The sequence below is a fragment of the Atta cephalotes genome (assembly GCF_000143395.1).
Source record: "Atta cephalotes unplaced genomic scaffold scaffold00003, whole genome shotgun sequence".
Lineage (NCBI taxonomy): Eukaryota > Metazoa > Arthropoda > Insecta > Hymenoptera > Formicidae > Atta > Atta cephalotes.
Genome location: NW_012130067.1, coordinates 2,386,282 through 2,409,678, shown reverse-complemented (window position 1 = coordinate 2,409,678; position 23,397 = coordinate 2,386,282). Strand labels below are relative to the sequence as shown.

Sequence of the window (23,397 nt, the reverse complement as noted above, 5' to 3'; positions counted from 1 at the left end):
AGAGAGAGAGAGAGAGAGAGAGAGAGAGAGAGAGAGAGAGAAAGAGACATTAAAGAGCCGCATCTTTTTACCGAGTCGCGCTGAACGCACGTGACTCTTTGACGTTTCGCGTTGGCAAGGACGACCGTGTTAAGAGAGACCACGGCCACCAAACGTTCCGCCACGCGCTTCTCACCTTCACGTTCCTGTGTGAGCCCGTCGCGATACTATACTGATACCACCATGTGGTCCATAGAACCGGGCAGCTTCACCTCCAACGGGAGCATGATCGTCGTGAGCAACAGGTTGCCATTTGTGCTTAAGAGGAACGAGATAACCGGTCAGCTGGAGCGCAAAGCCAGGTTAGTGTCATTTTCTTCTTCTCCTCCTATCTGAACTCTTTGAAGTAGAATCTCATTTAAAAAGAAAACCGAGCCACTCTTTTTCAAGACTGGCTCAATTTTCAATCTTTAAGGCTGGGATTTCATTCTTCAGAATGAAATTTATTCTAAAAGTTTTAGAGAGTCTGGGTGTGATCAAAGTCTGTGTTTTGAAGCATTAAATAGACCGATTCAAAGGAAAGAACTTTATTAATTGGTCAGTCAAAGGATGCTTCAAAGCATTTGTAGCATTGTTGTAGCACTGTATTATCTTTCTAGCGAAAAAACAAAAACGGAGATATGCGTGAGATCAAAGACATAAAGTACGGACTACGTAAAATTGAGCGATAAAAATAAGAGGAATAGGATATGGACAGCTAGTCTCTATCTCTTTCCAGCGGTGTAATGAGAGGTCATTGATCGTCTTCTTCTTTCATTTTTGTTATCATATCTGCTATATTCTTTACACACGAATGGCGCAGTTCATGCTTTATGTCTTTGCGCGAGACCACGTGCAAATCGAATGACAGTCGCGAGAAGAGAGAGAACTTGGCTGTCACTCCGTATTCAACGTTTGTCGCGAGTGTTTGCGCCTTGAACGGCGTGATTGTATGACTTATGCGGTCGCATAAATCAGTTCTTTAAAAAAATTTCATTTCTTACACTTTACTTGACTCTTAGTACAAAAGATTGGGTCGTTCGCGACATTCTGATGTTCTATACATTTTTTTTCTAAAACTAGGAATAGTTTATTAAGTAATAGGAATAGTTATTAAGTAAAGTTTATTAAGTTTATTAAGTAATTAGCTATAATATTTATATAAAATTTTATAAATACACAATCTTATGAATACTTTCTATATAAAGATGTTAAAGTGTATACGTAAGAATTATTTAATAATTTTTGTATATTTACTAAAGTGATGAAAATTAACCTAGGATAACTCGTTGTGTATAAAAGACCGGAAAATTATTATGTGTACTAATACATAAATTAATACATAAATGACTGAAATTTCGCAACATCGTTCATACAAATCATCATATAATATTCGCTATTTTAAAACTATGAAGTTTTGTTTTTATATGTCTATTTATACAATACGTATATCTCACGCATTTGCGTATATATATCACATTTTCTTTTATGATAACCAGATGGACTGTACTATTATTGTAATTATTACTCGAGCGATTCTTTTTTAAGAATCGTAGTGTCATTTACAACATTCAAAGTTGTCGACATTCATGTCACTTACATCTCGTTTTTTATATATTTAACTGAAAAACCGTGGCTTGAGATAACGACAAATTACTTACGATTATGTGTCGTCTTTGGAGTTACATTATTCGCTACTGTCGTTATCTTTACATAAGATATAGTCAAACTACAGAATATTTCTATAGCATAACAATGATTTGTATCTTACGGTACACCGACTTGTTCTCTCGTCTCGATTGCATTTAACCCTTTCAAAATAAAATACGTAACACGATTAACAAGATGGAATTTATTAAAAAGAGTTTAATGTCCGTTTCCACTAATATAACTTTAATTTTGATTCAACTTACTTTTTTCTTTTTCTAAAAATTAATCTATTAGAGAAAACGGACCGTAACAACAAATTTTTTTTAAATATTTTGAATCAGTTTGATCTTGAAATTTAATTTTTTTTTTATGCAGAGCGAATTATTGTGAAAAAATTTATAATTATGAAAATACTGTGTTTATAATTATCTAAAATAAGGTCACTCTCTTAATAACGCGTGGAAAATTATAAGAGGAACGTTTAAGAGTGCACGTTTCACTCCGAATGAGGTAGAAGGAAAGATGGCAAACGTGCATATGTCATAAACAAAAAGAGCGATTATTTTAATAAAAGGCGCGTCGTATCAGAAAATAAACGAATATATATATAGATAGTTAATAGCATCTGTGATGTAATAAGAACGACAAAATGCGAATAACAAAAATTTAACTTAAAATTTTTGTGTTTGGAGAGTGATAGTCTTCCCACCGCGACTTCCTATTTGACAAATATGACGATTTGATTTTATACGCGACATTGTTTACATTGCTGTATTTGTGACATGCCACCAGCGATCGAAAAAATTCGATGCGTATTGTAAAATCTGACCGATTGACCGAAGAACGATTGACCAAGCGATTAATTGAATTCTGGCCGTATCATCATCAGTGAAGAAGACGTCCAAATAAGAGAAGAAGATTAATTGAATTGATAAAAGAGATCGACTTTGTGAACGAACATGCACGAGGCGTTTTTCTTAATCACATTCAAAATAACTTTTTTTGATAGGCGTAATCTAATCGCGAGCATATAAATGATAACTCTTACAAAATGTCACGCGAGATCTGTGTATTCCAAATCGGGATAGATTAATGCGAATTCTTAAGGTGACCCTATATGATCACTAATCTATCAGTAATGAACCAACAATATTACTGATCGTATGGTTAATATTGATAGATTAATGTACACTGAAAGAGCAATTTTGCTGAAGAAGCTAAAAATTTAGTTAGATATAGATCTGAAAGTTTGCTAAACCATCAAAATAATTTTGCAAGTATCTTAAGTATAATGAGTAATGCTGCAAAATGGTTTGATATTCTAGCAACCAATTTAGTCGTCCTACCTAATTGTTTTGATGATCCAGCAAAATTATTTTTCGGATTATTTTTCTAAATTTGTAGATTCGTCAGTAAAATTGCGCTTTCGGTATAGAGGATGATCTGGATCTTGATTCTCGAACATCAGTATCGCTTTATTAGGATTTATGTCATAATATATTGTAGTGTAATAAATATTGTAAACATTAATACGAAATTATAAAAGGCAATAACAAATTAAAATACAAGATCTATTACAAAATTATGAAATATGTTCAAAAATTTGCTTGCTTTCTCTTGAATCAGATTTTTTTTTTTCTATTGTAATATTTGTTTGACTTAAATAAAACTTAGAGAAAAGTATCTATGTTATAAAAGAAATATTTCGCGGTAACTTTTCCTTTGTTTCTTCCGTTATAAGTACATAAATCCAGTGCCAATGAGTTCTGGTCTTCTCTATTATTGATCGTATAGAGTCACCTTTAGAATCATCTTAATTGGCGAATATCAAACTTGTATATCCGTGTATTGCATAATAATTCAATGATTCGACAAACTATCTTCACTTATCATTGTACCACAATTTTAATAATGTTATGACGATGCGACACACTATCTACATCGATGCGCAACGATGATATAATTCGTGGGTACGCAATAAGTTTGTATCCGCCTTTTTACATTCACAATGTTTATATTCCGAAATTGATGCAGCAGAAATAGAAAATTGCGAAATGAAAATACAAACTGTGCAAAGAAAGAATTATTTTTCATAATCAATCTTTGATTTCTATTTTTCTTATATTCAATTAAATCATATATTTTTTTATCGCAAAAAGATGTCCAATTCACTATTAGATATCAAAAGAACAATGGTAACTTCTTTGAATTAATAATACTGTATTGTTTTTAACTTCTATATGCGTCAATCAATCAATCTACTTCCCTGTTTAGTTTCAAAGTAAACATCATTTATATTACATATGCATTTAGTAAATAATAAACTTTAGTCAAATATATATTTTCTTGAATTAAATTGTTAATTTAATTCAAGGAGCAAGTAGGCGACTTATAAAAATGATTTTAAAAAAACTCTAATTGAATATAATTTAACATTATGAATTTAATAGTATTTTGAATATCATAAATACAATTTCATTTCAGAAATAATGTTTATCAAATTAATTGGCAACCCACTTCTATTACGTTACAGTAATTTCTTATAAATCAATTTTTTTTATTATAAAAAAATTAATTTTTTGTATGCTATCTCAACTATTTCGCGAATGTTATTTTCCATCAATATTATTTTTATTATAATATTTTTCAGGATGAGCACATAATTATGCTCGAGCAATCGATTTTTATGAAGTAAAGTGTTCTTGGCTAAGAATGGAAAGATGAATTAGGTTAACGAAAAGGTAAATTAGGCTACGTGTATCGCCTGTATCATAATATGTATATACACCAGGTGCTCGAGCACAATTACCACAATTAATTTCTCAAAGCGGCCGATATACGGACGCTATATAGCATCATAATTGTCGCACGTGTCTATCGCATGTTTGCCAGTCGCATCCGCATGTACTCTTAGACTGACCATATGAGATGAATATCGCAGCTCACAATCGAGATGTATTCTTGTATAAAAGACTCACACCGGGTCATGGAAAAACACTGATGCGAACAGGTTTTTTGATTATCATTCTGAAGTGATAATACGAACTCAATTTTCGACATGGGACGTATCAATGCGCTTGATTGCGTCGAATCTGTTTGTTGCACACGTATGTCGACACGTATATCGTTCGATTCAGTTTCTGTAAACTTATCCTTTTTTTTTTGCTACATCGTCTGATATTATTGCGACAAATCAATACAATATTGCTAAAATATTAAAATTTTTTGCAATATTGCTTATCATACTTAAAATTCTTACGTAATTGATAATATTGATAATATATTGATAATAAAACAAAATTACAGCAAAAAATTCTTTTGAACTAGATAAGGTTTCTTATAAATTTTTGGATGCTGAAAATCATGCTGCAAATCAAATTTAATATGAGGTTTTCGTAATATTTAAGATTCAAAATGGCTGTTTGCAACACTTGACATTTTTTTGTAAAAAAATATTAGTAATAGGCATCCTGAAATTTTGATCAGAAGTCATGAATATACTACTGTTCATTTCCTAAAAGGTATTTCTTTAATCTGAATTTCTTATTTTTCAATCACAATATAAAGAATTTAATACAGATTTTTGTGAACTTTTTAAAAAAAATGTAAAATATCGCAAAAAAAAATATTTTTTGTACATTAAACCTCAATATTTCAGAAATTTAACGTGCTGATAAAATTTGGTTCGCAACCTTGTTTTTTCAGCATCTAAAAATCTATAAAAAGCACCTAATAATTAGAAAAAGAATATTTTTTGATAAACTATTTATTTTCGGATTTATATTTAACTAAATTTTTTATAGATTACATTCTTAGAAAGTGAAACAGTTAAGAATATTCGATACATCTTGACGATTTTTAAGTTTCATCATAACATGTTTTATATAAATCTTTTTCATTTACTCAATATTGTAATTAACTGCAGTGTTATATGGGATTGAGAACGCAATCACTTGTTAACCAAGAAGAGCAACTTCTTTGTACGATGTTTGTGCTTTTTTCATTTTCTGACTGGATAGAAGATATTCTTTGTTATGTATTAATTATGTATTTGCTGAAGATGGCTAAAAACCGTTCAAATTAACATCTTTTAATACACATTATACTATTAATGATTATATAAGTATAAATTGCGCTCTTACCGCGCTCCAAAGTAGCCCCCTTAAATCTGTATTATATTTTTACAATTATTAGGAGTCCTATTTTATATATATAAAAATAAAAAAAAAATATATATATATATATTTTTTTCTTTATTCTAAATTTTTTATAGATATTTCAGGAAAATTGTTTTTTTCTGTGTACGTAAAGATCAATCAGAAAGTAATCACAAGGCACAGCATAGTTCACATGAGAATCTATACTGTCTCCTTTTTCATTCACATATTCTTTGATCAATTCAATGGAGAGAAAAACTAAATCGTGCGCGATGTTGACAAAGTTTGCTTGAAAGTATAGATATGCGTTGACTAATTAGTGAATTGTATCGCATACAAAAACAGCATGATACCCACGCAATGATCGAAGTTCACGCGTTACGTACTTTCGACAGTTTCAACGTATTTTAAGAACTCTTTTAGTTGCTTACAAGCAAGGCGAGCATATAATCGACGATGCATTGCGTAAACAAGTTAGTTATTATACTCAATGTCGCGTTTGAATGTGTTCGCTAAATGTATAATTAATTACGACAATCGCGTCTTAATAAAACCGCGACGCTCAATTAATACGGTATATACAATCACGTACGCTCTCTCTAATATACTTTTACACGCGAGAAATGTGTTTCTTTCATTTACGATTAAACTACAAGCGAAATTAAGCTATAAAATGACAAGAATACAAGCACATATTTTTTAACATCGATTCTCACAAGATTTTTTTCCGCTGTCTTGAAATTTACATTTGAAATAAAATTGTTTTAAGATAACAATACTATCGACTTCTCATTAAAGAGTCGAGATACGTTCTGATAGTGATCTCAGGCCAATATTCATAGCCAGTTCTTATTTCAAAATCATCTTAAATAATGTTTTAAGATGCTAAATACTTTTCTTTGATTTATTTATAACATCTTAGAGTAAGATCGTCTTATTCTATAAATATATTTAAGACGACCTTAAATATATAAGAACCAATTATGAATATTGACCTTAAACTTTGTTTCCTACAATTAGATTTACATTCTATTTTTCCTATTTTTTAATTCTATGGTGAAGAACGAGCAATATTAAATTTTGTATTTTTATATTCTTTTTATTCTATGTATTTAATGTATGCATTGTAAACAGTTGAAATGGAAAGCAGTTAAAATTCAAGAATATGCTTAATGCGATTATCAAATTGTTTTCTGTTTTATTAATGTTAACGATCAAATTAAAATATCAGATATAATTAGAACTCTGTTTTAGAGCTCACATATAGGCATTACTGTTAACGATATAATGGTAACGAAACTTTTGTAATATTTTTCAAAATATCAGCATTCAATATTAATACAGCTGAATGTTTTTTATAAGAGATAAAGAAAGAGCTATTTTTTATATAAATAAATAATTTTATAATAAAATATTTAATTTTTTAAAATTATAGTAATTTTTTTTACATTATATCTTTTTTAGAATTATAATAACAATTTATTTAAATAAAATGAGAGACTATCCTACATACCCTTTCCTCTCTAATTCTAATTCTCATAAAATCATAAAATCTTTATAAAAATTATTTTAAAAGAAAATTTATTCTTTTAAATCTGAAACTCTTACTTTTTACGAGCTGTTTATTTTTGGTCATCTTTTCGTGAATTTCTCTTTCTTTTACAGCGCCGGTGGTCTGGTAACTGCGGTAGCGCCTGTTGTTATAAACGGAAATGGAGTGTGGGTCGGATGGCCGGGTATGCACATGGAAAATCCGAATGAGCCAATTCCCGAATCAGATCCCAACGATCGCACGCCGACGGCTGGTCTATTATCGCGTAAGGTGAGTCACTTAACGATTAATTGCAACGTCTTGATATTTTGTTACGACCGCTTTGCGGCGCTTTACGTAACCATGATCTTGTAATCGTAATGTTTTTTTATGATTGTTCATACATAGAAAAAAGAAAAAGTTATTTAATCCGTTATTTAATCCGCAGTTATTTAATCCGCATAGTTAGAAATCACTTTGATTCTTTTGTGTGCAAATTTTTCGAGACAACAGTTAAATCGCTAGGACAATCATAAATTTGTTATACTATCACATACTTATAATTAATATTTTATTGCCACGTTGGTTTTACGTTATAAATATGCTCATTGATTGTTGCGTCACAATGTGCAGACAATCGCGACTCACATATTTAAATCAAGCAATTTTTTTCTCGCATTCCCTTAAAGTTTTGCAATGTTTTTGTCTCCTAAATTGACATTTTTTGAGATGGATATGCGTTTCTAAAAATTTTTATAATAGTTTATGTTAATTTATGCTAATTAAAAAATATTAATTAATTTCAAGGAACCAAAATAATATAACTCATTAAAAAAGGAGCAATTACACATTATTACACATTTTTTTTTCTTCAAGTTGTATCTGCAAATTTTTATTAAAAATAAAAAATTTGCAACACAACTTAAAGAAAATTGAATTATTTAACATTTTTTACAAAGATTTATAGTTGAGTGAGTCCAATAGACCTATCAATTTCGGAGAGTTAATATTCGAACTTATATATAAGGTTATTAATAATTTAAAAGTTGAAACTTGCTTTTGAGATTTTCGTTCTCAATCACCAAGTCGTAGCGGTACCTTTTTAAGGTCTTCAATCTTTTAAAATATTTAAATATTAAGTATAGAGGTATTCACGAAGGCCTTATTTAAACTAAAATGAGGTCAAGAAAGATTTTCAGAACTCAGAACTCAGGTGGACCAAATGGTGCGTTATCATTGTCGCTATTTCTATTACGCGAAGTATTATATTATGCTTGGCATTGACAATGTGTACCGCGTGGCGGAGAGAATAGTCACCGTTCCCCACCTCAATCAATCTGTAATATTCCATACGCCAATGTTTCGAAATGATCATCTTTTGCTGCAAGCAGCGTCGACAATAATATAACGACAGCAATTTCCTTTCATTTGTAACAACTAGGATCAACGCTATTCGATATATAAATTTATTTAGTATCAAAAATCATTGTTTTAATATAAAATAACTATATATTGAATAAGAGCATTGGCAACTTATATAAATTAGGTTGATACTAGATTTAACAGTTAATGCCACATAAAATTACTTGATTGCGAATCATTTATGAAGTAACTGATTTGCAAAGAGTTTGCGAATTGCATTATATCGACTATGCGAAAATTGCTTTTTACAATGTAGAGAAAAGTAAAGTAGATCAATTCAGAGATGTCTTTTTCTTTTTCTCTAGAAAATTCGGCGATAGTTCATAACAGCTTATATACTTGTTTAGAAAATAGACTTTTCACGGCAATGTCGCGTATTTTTCGACGAAAGCAACGCGACAACTGTGCTTTCTGAGAAACGATTATTTTATTCTCTTTCACGTACTTACTACACGTAGAGCATAAAGCTTTTATAATGATTAATGCGCGCACTTCATATTACTAATTGTCGTAAACTACTTTGTCGTTAGCTAGATTGAAACAACACGATAAAAACGGTGCACTTTAACAATTTTTATTGGAACATTTCTGATATGAACAGAGAAATGTTCGGTGACCTGTTTTCCTTTGTAGAAAAAATGACGTAGAAAACAAATGTTGAAATTCCTACGTTTGGACACGTATATATCCGGCACAACGGTATCAATCACGTATTATGTATGTACGAGAATCATATTTATCTGCGCTACGTGTGAACTGGATTGATTGATTTTCGATTTCCAATTTAATAGTTCATCTCCGAGAATTTGGATGAACATGCATTTTCATGTATCACAATTAATATAAAAATATATAACATTAAGTGCGTTTAGCATTATCCATTATTATTATTATTAGCATCATTATTGTTTTTCTTTTTTCTTTTCTTTTTTTATTATTAATTACTTTTATTAATATTATTAGATGCATGCAAAAGTTTTAGCGAATTTTTCTTTTTCTTTAATGTTCTGATATAATTTTTGTAAAGTCAAATAATTTATCTCCTTATCGTATATTTGTAAGACTGATATCGAATTATCTGAAACACCGTATTTTATAATTTAATGATGCACATAATTTTAGAAAATAACAGTGAACACGATGAGCGACGAAGCTTTAGCTATTTATAATAATTAATGATGCATATAATTTTCTCTGTTCTTAATGAAGGTACTGTGTCTCACAATACATGCAAATGATTGTATTACAAACTGCAGTAATTTTGAAGGCATGAAGATGTTTCATGTGCATCTAATAAGATGTGAAAGGTGTGTTTCATTAAAAGCCCTTAAGGATGAAACCGTTAACCAAACGCTATTGTCGTCAGTTAAATGATTTGGCCAAATAAATAGAAATAACAGTACAGTTTTTGTACTAAAAAAGTACACACCTAATGTTATCAGTCGCCTAATACAATTTTATGTGTAAATAAGTCCAAAATGTCTGGCACTGTCACGGATATTCGTGTCACGAGGTCAATCGGGCTATCAATTGTATAACAGCGTTGCAAGCCTATCGTTTGTGAAATGATTGACTTTTAGCTAGCTGTCGGTATGCTATGTCAGTGATTAACAGATTAACGGACATCATGTACACCCACGCGCGAACGTTGCGATGGATCACGTGAATCGCCGCAAGAGTCTTCAAGATTGTGGATAATGATGTCCAAGCGATAGCCTTGATAGCCTTCGACATCGTTAAATAAAACAGGGCGGTGATTAAGCCCGGCGCGATCGGCAGGCTGCGTGGCGACGAACGATTATTATCGTTACGTGAAATTCACACAATGGCATAGTTTTTATTCAACCGACAGAGGAAAGAAGAGAAGACAACACTAATCCCAGAAAGTATTAATTTTTTTATGTTTGATTATGAAATGATGATTACAATTAATGGTTGCCCAGTTCTATTTCAATCACGATGTAACGTCCATCGTAATTGGCTAAAACAGAAAGAATTGTTAACTCGTAGTTTGATATTTTCGTTATGCAAATCACGATTGCGATTCCATATTTAAGCAAATATCTCGAAAAATTATGAATAGAGAGAAATTATTATTTGTAATCAAAATAATAATTATTTATCTAATTATTTATCTAATTATTATTTTAATTACAAATAATGACTTCAAAATAATAAAAATATAAAAGCTTTATGTATCTTGATACTTGATGCTATAAAAATATAAAGGAAAGGACTATATTATTATTAAAGCTGTTTTAAAGAGATATCTTTTTTCAGAGAGATGTTTTTTTTTAAAAAGATATTTTATTAAAAAAACATTTCTCCAACGCGAAATCTAAAATCAGGACATAAGACGTCTTATAAGACATCTTTATCTTATCTTTTAGGCTACGGTTCACTTGACGCTACAAATGTTTCAAAGCATTTTAAATAGATCGCACCCTTAGACGTATTTTAGACGTATTTTAGATCATTCTCGTAAAGCGATAAGATAAGATTTAAACCTTAAACTGTGAGAAATTGAATCAATCGAATTTGAGAATATCATAGTTAATATTTTCACATTCATCTGATTGGTTATTTTTTTACGACTTAAAACTTAAATTTTATGCCTTTAAATTTCATTGCAGACGTCGCTTAAGATGTCTTACGTTCTGAATTTGGACTTTTTGTCTAAAATATGTTTTCTAAGTTTATTTTGTATTAAGTAGAATTAAATACCACACAAATGTGCAATATACATGAATACTACCTTTCTTGTTCTCCGGAAAAGTCTCCCTAATTATGTGAAAGCAATAAAGGCAATGACTTGTTGATTTTCACATTTTCGATACCGCTTGGATTATCGACGCTAACAAATTGTTTTTTTACTGTCACACTGTAAAAGTTTCTTCCTCCTACTTTATTCTGCAACTTAATTTTCCGCCTTGCATTGATTTCATCATTACTATCATTAGCGTTTCGTCAGTGGCTATATACGTCGTCCGTTGCTCAGCCGCCCTATTTTGCCGTCTATCACTGGCCGGGACGTTCAATAATATGTTTGCATAACACAACGAGCATATAGGAAACAAAGAAGACGAGATGGAAAAACAACGTTGCAAGGGGGAAAAGCTGATTATCATGTCATGTCACGTGGAGTACGCTTGCGAGACACGCGATAACGAGCAATTACGAGTATTTGTAAAAAATTTCGTAAAGTATTTTCATTATTTCCTTAAATGAGCTGTTGGACGAAACAGAGATGTAAGATACACATTTTCATAATAATCCGCCTTTGCGATTTTGAATCTCCGATACTTCTAAATAACAAAGATAACTATGTTAATAATGAGGAAGATCTGAGATCATCGTCCAAAAAAATTGCGCCGCGAATGATATACGTCAGTATATCAATCAGTATACCAGTCAAAACTAGTATAATACGAAATCTTTTGTTTGTTGTTTTCAATTTCCAAGCATCTTTTCTCGCAAACATGATTCGATGTTTTTAAAATCTTTTCTTCGTAACTATTGGATAACAACTCAATCAATTTGAAATTTCTTGATTGCGTATTTCTCAAATCGTTTGCACCAAATTTGATTAGACTTCTTGCCTGAGAAACTTCTTGAAAAACTGATCCCCATAAATACATTATTACGATTTTTTAATTGCATTTATAACGCTTTAACGTGACATTTGTAATTTGAAGCGGCAGCGTTTTAACATAATTCTGACCCCGCGATCCCTCAAATTAAAATCGATCGAGGTCATCGCTTGTTTCTCGATCTCGCTCGATTAAAAAATTCACTGTCGGTGAATTGATATATATTTTATCGTGACGCGGTTAAGCAACTTCGCCGATGTGCGAGCATGAGATTTTTCTTTTTCGAGCGATAAAACAATGCGCGACGATCTCCCAATCCGGACGCATGTATGGATAAAGAAAGCCGCGTCGCTTTCCCTGACCTCTCTTAATTAATGTGCCCGTAAAGCGGCGATATCCGTCCGGAGAAATAACAAACCGACGACCAGGCCGCGGTTGATTATGTCTATCGTAGAAGTATTAAACCGCGTTATCGCCCGTCAGCGATTGCTCATTTGCGTCAGGAGTGATCTTTCTTGGCACGGCCTGTTTTCACGCGAGCAATCGGAAATAAAGAAGGCAATGTCGTTGACAAAATAACAGAATTTCGCGGGATAACGAGTGACATTCAAGAGAGTACCGGTAAGTCCTGAAACATACAATAGGTTTAGTAAGTTTTAAGCTGTGAGATATATTGGCCAATCAAAATCGAATATATGAAGAAAATAATCTGGTTGATTTTTTAAGGCTATTACACCTATATGTTTCGGGATTAAACAAAACTAGGCTTTACGTACATTTGATATAATAACTGATATTCACTCTGTTTTATTTCTTGTTATTGAGTCAATTTCTTGCGTTGCGATATCGTTTCCATTGAATTTATAATGACTCTTGAGGTTGATGTATGTATATTTTAATACATATTACAAAGCTAGAAGCTTTTAAAAATATATTTTTTTCTGATTTTTTTTTAAGATAGCTTTTTTAAGATAGCTTTTTTAAGATAGCTTTTGTTGAAGTTCTTTTGTCTAAAATCTTTATCAAAACAATGTGATCAATAATAATTCAACTTGACATAAATTATGCAGAATAGTTTTTAATTAATCGTTTAATTAATCAAGTTCGATACATCCAATTAAAAAACATAATACGAGCTGGTTAAGGAGAATAAAAAAGTTAACAAATTACAGTTCGAAGTATTCATATCATATTAATATATTCGTTAATGTATTAACTTATTATTAATGACATAATGATAAATATGTATTATTAACTTTTTTTATTTAAACCATTATTGACCATTATTTTCTTTAATTCTTAATTACCATTTCTTTGTAGGATAAATTCAAAATCCAAAGAAAAAAATGATACATAAAGTTAAGTCATTTAATGTTTATTTTGTGAATTAATAAAACGAATCAAAACGCACGCAATAATCATGATTTTATATATGATTATTGCTAGACATTATTATTCTAAATGAACCGTATATTTAACAATGATTATTATTATAATTAATAATTAATATATAATATCATTAATAATAATAATTATTATTATTATTAATCATACATGCATGTATATGCAATATATGCATGACATGCACGGCTGTATGACATTACTTATTTATTTTATATGTGGAGCACCTAAAAACAATTGTACTCACTGACAGGTTTGCCAAGAATACTTTCCGTATTTTGACACTATCTGACATGACGATTGCATTGTACTCTCATGCTTGTAACTCAAATTAATCCTCTTGAATAGCGACAGAAATGCGTATCATGAGTACGAATGATTGCGGAGAAACATGACGAGATATTCCCCCCGTCTCAATCTCTTTCTCTCTTTATTTTCAGGTAGTAGCGGTTCACGTTGATGCCGGCATCTTTGACTCGTATTACAACGGATGCTGCAATGGAACCTTCTGGCCTCTCTTCCATTCTATGCCTGATCGAGCGACTTTCATCGCGGAACATTGGCGCGCGTATTCCGCAGTCAACGAACAGTTCGCCGCGAAGACAGTATGATTCTTGTGATATTGATCGACACTTGTGATATTGATCGCATTTTTATAGTTTGAAAACATTTTTTACTCCCACTCATCTCATTAATTCCCCTCCTCAATGTCATTAGACCTCGCAATTTACTTTTAATTCAATATTTCCTTTTCCGTAGCAAATGTAGTAATATCTAATGTTATAATAATATTTATTATTCTCACACTACAAAAAGAAATTAAAATTTATTATGAACTAAGTGATATTATAAAGAAATATTATACGCAGTATTCTCGAAATATGATCGTAATAATTAAATGATTTATCAGCTCTCCCAAATGATTCTATCTGATTTGAGGTTGGTGCATTGGAACAAATTCATAAGGAACAAGAGAATCAGCAGAACGGTACGCCATTGGTATGGGTCCACGATTATCATTTGATGTTGGCCGCTAATTGGATCAGACAGGCGGCCGAAGAGAAGAATCTCAGGCTTAAATTAGGTTTCTTCCTTCACATACCCTTTCCTCCATGGGATATCTTCAGACTGTTCCCATGGGCCGACGAAATCCTGCAGGGTATGCTGGGTGAGTGATATCGCGTAGATAGATTGTCTTGAATAACTTTTCTCAAATTTCTAACGTAATTCTCTTTGTGGCTTAGGATGCGACATGGTGGGTTTCCACATTCAAGATTATTGCCTGAACTTCGTCGATTGCTGCCAGAGGTGTCTCGGTTGCAGAGTGGATCGTAAAAATCTATTGGTTGAACACGGTGGTAGAACGGTGCGAGTAAGACCGCTGCCTATCGGTATACCATTCGATAGGTTCGTTTCATTGGCAGAGACCGCAACAAAAGTCATGCAGTCGAATCAGAAGATCGTCCTCGGCGTCGATCGACTCGATTATACGAAGGGCCTGGTTCACAGATTGAAAGCTTTCGAGATGCTGTTGGAGAAACATCCCGAGCATCGCGAACAGGTCATTATCTAATACGTTTACTCGCAAGCTCTTGCTTCGCAAAAGTAGTTGCCGATGCTATCGGAGCTGTTTTACAGTCATATTCAATCACGTGGCGTATGTTAGGTGACGATGCTTCAAATCGCAGTACCCTCACGTACGGACGTCCGCGAGTATCAGGATTTGAAACTCGAGATGGATCAACTGATCGGCTGCATAAACGGTCGCTTCACAACACCCAATTGGTCGCCCATACGTTACATTTACGGCTGCGTGAGTCAGGACGAGCTAGCGGCGTTCTACAGGGATGCTGCCGTCGCTCTCGTCACACCACTCCGGGACGGTATGAATTTAGTCGCCAAGGAATTCGTTGCCTGTCAAATCAATACACCGCCGGGTGTGCTGATAGTGTCGCCTTTCGCTGGAGCCGGCGAAATGATGCATGAAGCTTTGATTTGCAATCCTTATGAGATCGACGAGGCCGCAGAGGTGATTCACAGGTATTGTCCGTTTCAATAATAAAACATAAGGAAATTGTTTAAATAGAATAAATTACTATTATTTGTCGAATCAAAGTTTCACTCTTCTATATTATGTACTCTAGTTTTAATTAAGATGCACTTTGATGTCTACAATGAAATAAAACCAGATTTAAACACTGATTTTAACAGAGCGCTCACCATGCCCGAGGACGAACGCACATTAAGAATGAATCACTTACGTCGGCGTGAGAGAATATATGATGTTAACTACTGGATGAAGTCCTTCCTTCAGGTCATGGGATCTCTCGAGGAGCACGACTCCGTGGGCGCTACTACAATGCAGCCCGTGACTATGGATGATTTCGACGATTATTTGAGCAAGTAGGTATCAGATCTGTTAAAAGATGTGCATGACTGGGCCCGACCAGCGCATGCGCATGAACGGGAGATTATCCCTAAGGTAATATACAAATATATATATATATATATATATATATATATATATATATATATATAATAAACAACGAGTATCGCGCGAGATTATTATTATCTCGAATTGATTAGCGGTTCTCGTGTAAAAATAGCACTTGCAAGGAAAAAGGCTCACTGCATTGATGCCTTAATCGTTAAAGATAGTATTGTAAATCAGCTACGCTTTTAAATACTTTTAAACTGAGCATGAGTTTGGGTACGTCGCAGCGTAACGATATGATGCGGCTATGCTTATGACGTCGTCGTCGATGGCAGTGACGACGATGAATTACGATGCACTTTGCTATGCGAGATGTATTGATCCTAAATATCCTGATGCCCGACTTGTAAATGGGGTGATTGAGATGGGGTGGGAGAGACATTGAGAAATCAAGAAAACGCTTTTATAAAAGCCGGCGGGCCCGCGCGAGCGAATGTTACCTGACTCATGACGAAAGCCGGATAACGTCCAGTGACAACCACATGTCCCCTAGGTACATCGGAGATAATCATAAATTGGCGCTTTTGCTGGATTACGACGGTACGTTGGCGCCCATCGCCACGCATCCCGATCTGGCGATCTTACCGCTCGAAACGAAGAACGTCTTGCAAAGGTTGTCGAATATGTCAGATGTTTACATCGCAATTATATCAGGCAGAAATGTGATCAATGTAAAATCGATGGTCGGAATAGAGGGTATCACGTATGCCGGCAATCATGGGCTGGAGATCCTACATCCGGACGGCAGCAAGTTCGTCCATCCAATGCCTGCCGAATTAGAGGACAAGGTGGCCAGTTTGATGCAAACGCTTCAAGAACAGGTACTATCAACCAGATTACTATCGATCCTTGTAATATAAATATAGATATGTGTGTGAACGTTTTATCGCTTGAAACATTTCTCATTGATAGAAGGTGATGGATGATACGCATGACTATGAAATGACTATGAAACTGTTAACGCGCGTGATGTTATCCATTTAATAAATATTAAATGAATATTAAATATTTAATAATTATGTATTAAGAGATCATAATCATAAACACATATTTATCCCGATAAAATCAACACATTTACATGTCTTGCTTTTCTGATAGCTCTGCAGGGACGGTGCTTGGGTCGAAAATAAAGGTGCGCTTCTCACGTTCCATTATCGTGAAACTCCGATGGAGAGTCGTCCCAGGATGGTCGATCAGGCTAAACGACTTATCGAAGGTGCTGGATTCAAGGCCTGTACAGCTCATTGCGCCATCGAGGCGAAACCACCGGTCGAATGGAACAAAGGACGTGCTTCTATTTACATCTTGCGCACGGCATTTGGTCTAGATTGGAGCGAGCGTATTAGAATTATATATGCTGGCGATGATGTTACGGACGAGGATGCGATGAAGGTACAAAATTGATCATCTCTGCTGCTCTTGTCCGAATGAAAATAGCCAGCTTATCAAGAACGACATTTTGCATTAGTATATCATCAATGTAGGAATTTAAACTTGTTTGTTTTTATCTAGGCATTGAAAGGTATGGCGGCGACTTTCCGCGTGGCATCATCGCATATCATTCGCACGTCTGCGGAGAGACGTTTGCCCAGTACGGATTCGGTTCTGACGATGTTGAAGTGGGTCGAGAGGCATCTCAGCAGGCGCAAACCTCGCAACAGCATTGACATCCCGGGCATCCCATCACGATTTCGACGCGGCAGTGGTGGTATTACGATGGAAATGTCTTACACCCCGCCAAAAACACCTCTTGAATCATAGGTGATGCTCAAATGTTTCCTGTTATCAGGTATATGTGGCGTGATATATATCTATCATAGGATTATAATGTACTCGTAGCGTAAAGTCAGCCAACATAGATGAAGGAGTAAGAGATAATAAAGGAATCGCAGCTGAAAAGAAATTAAGGCCTACACCTAAATTTCATGTTGAGTATAGGTATTAAAGATCAAAAAGTCCAAAGAAACGAAATGATTCTTCTTAATTGAGAAGTGTAGTAACAATGTTATATTACCAATAGAGTCGCTAATGCGGAGTTTAAGAAGTATGAAGAATCAAATCGTTACGTTGACTCTCTAGCTTTGTCGATGTATTTTCTGATCGGTTAGACCCTAGCCCGAGAAAAATATTGAACTCATGTACATTACGATATTTTCCATGCGACTAAAACTTCTATTTTGGCTCTATACAACAGAAAGATGTATATATTATATATCTATATTTTCGATGTAATCTTACCGAATTTATAATTGTATCACATGAAACACGATACGTATGTTTCTCCACAAAGATATAGCATTTAAATACTTAGTTTTTAAGTTCGCATCGCTCAGTAAAAAGATAATTCGGCAGATAACACTGAATCCCGCATACTATCTTTATTAGTTGCGTTTTATCTTGTTAATGATTTCTATCGGTAGCATAGCAATGACGAAAGAATACTTCTTAGGATAATACTTATGAAGTATGTTTTTCTTTGCAAATGTTTTACTTAATTTATTTGTTTTTTTTCCTCTTTCTCTTCCTTATTGATTTAATAACGTTCCGATTACACACATATTACAAATATTAATCATTAAATTTTTTTGGCTAAACATAACAGTAAGGATTTTTTATTGGATTCTATAATTTCTCTGAGAAAAATAAACGCATCGCAGGATAAGTGCAAGTTATTTCTGATATTAAAACTATACGCTCTGTTAATCTATAGTGAACGCGTAAATTGTGGAAACGTATGATTTCGTGCGAGAGAGCAAGAAAAAAGCAAAATTTAAAAAAAAGTAAAAAATAGATTTAAATTTAAATTTTACACTTTTTGTAAGTAGAATAAGATATACGATATATGTAAAAAAAAGAGGTAAGAGAAGATTGCTGGTATTTATACTGATATAATTGCTTTTGTGCGAGTGATAATAAATAGGAAACGGCTACGTTAGGATCTATGCCTTTTACTTAAAAAATATGTGTCGCATTTCTCTGTGCTGCCGGATAATACTGACTGATACAAACTGATACTGACTGGTACAAACTGGCAAAATCGTGTATCCGTTTCTTGTCACACAAGCTTGTTTTGAACTGAGAAACTTTACGAAAGTAAAGTTAACTCGTTAACTCGTTAACGTCATTAATTGCACAAAACACAGTCCAATAAGTCACAATGGAGAGACAGGCGTCTTTGAAGAACGAAATTTAGCAATTTTAACAAATTATAATTAAGCAATGATAGATTTGTTCTGGGGTAAAATTGTATATGAAATTGTAAACCAATAATATTATTTATTAAAAATTACCTCGAACACTTTATGAAAGGGGATTACTTTGGATTGACGACATTTTATTCTTATCATACAGCTTCATTTTAAAAACGGGCTTTTTCATTTCCATAAAGTGTCACGTTTTATTCTACAATTGCTTTCTTTTATATAGCTCCCCTGTATTTACTTCTTTAATCCGCTTAGCGTCCGGAACGTTCTTTTCATCTGTCTTTTCACCTGCAACTCAGAATCATTTATAATCTAAATTGAAATTAGTCTGCTCATTAATAAGTTAATTATTGCTGGTTGTACCATAGAGCAAAAGAGTTTAGCAGTTAAAAGATCAAATTGTGTAATATCTAATGAGAGCGATTAGCAATTAAGTATATAGATACATATATCAACTATATCGGTATCTCAAAGGCTTCAGTGCGTTGCACGAGCGCAGGTCAGATTCTATAATCTCGTACTTTCGCCACTGTATTTATTAGTCAATTAAAATAATCGTCGGTCATTGGATAATGAACGAGACTGACGATTTGGTAGACGAAGAAGAAGACGAAATAAAAAACGGCAATCAATATAAGGAAAATGTAAGCAAAATATAAATTATCGTTACATCGAGGATATACCTATCGGTATGCACAATGTCATCTCTGTTTAAAGAATGTGTAGAAAAAAAAGTATATATGTGTACATAACGAGATATATATGTATAAATATACGCGTACGCGCGTACAGAGTCCTACCACGTGCCCTTAAAATAAAAATCTCTATCCTTTCCCCGACTCCTTAAAAAAAAAGGAAAAGATAGAAAAATATTCTACATTTTGTACTTACTACTTGATTGGTTTTTACCTCGTTATACCATGTTACCACTGTAAATGTGTATGAAACATAAAACGAATCGCGCGAGATAGTGCGCGGGTAAACGATTAAAACTGTTTTGCTCCCGTCATTGTCGAGCCGACACAAAATATACAGTGCAGAAATAAACGATGTTTATAAATCATTCTCGTATTCTTTCTCTTTTTCCACGCTACGCTACCTAGATCCGCTTTGGATGACCTGCGATTGGTGCGTTGGAGTTCGAAATACAATTTTATTTGCAATTTGATGTGTTGTGTAACATGAAAAATATTTGAAGAATTATAAAATACACACACAACGCACAAATATATGAAATATATATCATCTAAAACACGTATGAATACTATAAAATTATATACAAATGATATTTAATAAAAATTGTATTCAATTTGTATCTAACGCGAATTATGTACCGGAAATCATTTAAAGTGGATTTATAGATCATTTAAAGTGGATTTTACAAAGAAAAAGAGATTAAAATTTCAAAGGCAGATCTTATTCTGTAATTTTTAACGATAGTAACAATATCGTTACATTATTGTTTTACGATGTATAAAACCTGCACAACAATGTAACGATATTGTTATTGTTATTAAGAGTTAGAATAGGAACTTTACTTTTATTTGCAAAATGTATATAAATAAATCAAATTATATTATTATAGTTCCGAAAAAAGCAAACTTCAAATTATTATGTTGTATTAAAAAAAATAAAGTATAATTAATAAACTAACAAATAAAGAAACGTTTTCAACACATATGGCTTATTTAGATAGGAAAGTATAAGGTGTCCAATTTTCTAGGTATTTTGTTTGAATTTATCCAAAATTTAAATTTGATCTATTTACATTTTCAGACTATCTATGACGATAATCAAATATTATTGAATCTGCGAATTAATTAAATGTAAATAAATGTGCTACTTTACGATTAAACTTCTCCCGGAAATCAACTATTTCTCGAGAGAAGCTTAACCGATTGTTCCGCAACGGTTGTAAAACGAGCTACGAATTTTACAATTTTTTTTCTCTCGCAGGTGCTCCTCTCCAATTTCCGTGGAACAGCCAGAGTATTATTCGCGATTGCATTGCGATTGTTTGCATGCGATTTGATCGAGAGAAAAACGCCCGTTCCCCTCCCGCCTTCCAGGAATTTCATTTCTGCTACGGCAATAAATAATGATAGAACTGCCGAGCCGCGATATCGCCGTTTGTGTATCGCCGTTATTTTTCACGGCGTAACCTCTGATGTTGAGACGTATCTCAAGCCAGCGATTAAAAGTGTTTTTTTTACAAACCGATGTCACCGATGCGTGCCCGAAAGCGGAGCGGAGCGGGGCGGAGCGGAGCGGTGACGCAACGAACCGTTACGCGGCCGCGGATAATAATAATCGACGCGGGTAGGGGAGAGACGATCGCGGGAAAACACACGCGGATTTTTTTATTATATTTTGTTATATTTTTTTTATTTATTGTTTTCTAATCGATTCAAGCGAGGCTCCCGCGAACGAAGTGTTAATATCCATTTATACTTTCGATTCTCTATCGAATAATATTGAGACACATATTTTTTTAGTGAAACGTTACGAATGAAGTGTGTAACGTGAATTTGTCGTCTTTTTGATAAAAGCAAATAATCGTTTTAAAGTGATTAAAAGTCCGCTTTAAATAATCTATAGAACTAACGTTTTAGATTTTAAGAGAAAATTTTATGTAACTTTATAAATATCGCATATGCATTTTAATATATATTTATAATGAATATATTCTATTTCTTTCTTTTTTTTATATTCTATATTACACGAATAAAAGCATGAATAAAATTCTTTTCTGAACTTGATACGAATTATAGATTGTATAGAACATCATAATTATAATTCTATTTTGACTTATGTATGCATTTTATATATTTTATGTAGTTATGTATTCTGATTCTTATTTTTCTTTTCATACAAAACTTTTACTGTAAATTTTGATACGAACCATAAATTGTTTAAAGTGGGCTCTATAAATTAATTCATATGTTGTATATATACGTATTTCAACATATATTTTAATGTACATTTTACATTATATATTTTGATTCTCTTTAAATATTTTTTATATTAAAATAAATTTAAAAAGTTAAAAGTGGGTTATTAGGAATCATGTTATAATAGTTGCGCTAAATTAATAACAATATTTTCATTTGTTTTAATGTAAGGAATCTTATTTCATTTTAATTATTTTTCATATTACATGACACAAAGTATAAATAGAATTCTATCTAATTCCTGAATTACGGATTTAAGGTGGTCTGTGACGAATGTGATTCTCTTTTCCGCATGTCACGACTATGCGAATTAAGACGTGGACGGAACAACTTTGGCGAAGGATTCCGTTGGATGCAGACTAATCGAGGAAGAAGAGGGCCCTCGATTTCCACAGCCCTTTGAAACCGAAATGAGCCCCTTTCGACGACTGTGTCGATCTCGAGTTGGAAACATCCAAATATTTTCATCAGATGGGTCCGTTTTGTGGAGGGTGGACCACGCCATTTTTGCGGAGGTTTCTTTTCACGAGAAATCGATCTCGAACTGATCGTGGAGAGACCGCCTTTCACGCCGAAGATCCTCTCCGCTGCGCGAGCGAGATTCTGAAGAAGAATCCCAGACGATCTCCACAGTCGCTGCATAAAGAGGCGGATTACACGGTGTCCATTTCAAGACGTACAAGGCACTGGTGTTTGCGGTAAGTCTTCCTCCTCTCTTTCCCTTTCTGTTGCTCTCCCTCGTCCGCTCTCTCTCCCTCCTTCGTTGCAGCCACCGCGTCCTGCGGGCGTATACCGAGCCCAATAGGGGCATTATCTTCGCTGTTTTGCCGATTCAATTGTGTGTGCGGTGAAAGGCGGCGTTTAACAAGAGTTTAATAAAAGGCAAACAGCGCAGGATCGTCGGTCGTCCTCTCTCGCGAGCCATCCTCGTTTCTTCCGCTCCCGCGCGCGCGAAATCGTTCTGCTCTTTCTCTTTTTCT

The 23,397-nt window shown here is 33.4% G+C and overlaps 1 protein-coding gene across 1 annotated transcript; it reads left to right on the top strand.

The window, feature by feature from the left end:
- Nucleotides 1–222: 222 nt before the first annotated feature.
- Nucleotides 223–18,024, top strand: LOC105625395 (alpha,alpha-trehalose-phosphate synthase [UDP-forming]). The gene is made up of 10 exons (XM_012206731.1): nt 223–341; nt 7,491–7,647; nt 14,210–14,374; nt 14,709–14,937; nt 15,014–15,330; nt 15,436–15,809; nt 15,981–16,172; nt 16,757–17,084; nt 17,362–17,655; nt 17,776–18,024. The coding sequence occupies exons 1-10, from the start codon at nt 223–225 to the stop codon at nt 18,022–18,024; spliced, it is 2,424 nt and encodes an 807-aa protein (XP_012062121.1).
- Nucleotides 18,025–23,397: the final 5,373 nt, after the last annotated feature.

Coding starts and splice junctions, on each gene's coding strand:
- LOC105625395 (XM_012206731.1), top strand. CDS start 223: ATGTGGTCCATAGAACCGGGCAGCTTCACCTCCAACGGGAGCATGATC. Junction 7,648..14,209: donor CTGGTCTATTATCGCGTAAG/GTGAGTCACTTA, acceptor CTTTATTTTCAG/GTAGTAGCGGTTCACGTTGA. Junction 15,810..15,980: donor GCCGCAGAGGTGATTCACAG/GTATTGTCCGTT, acceptor TGATTTTAACAG/AGCGCTCACCATGCCCGAGG.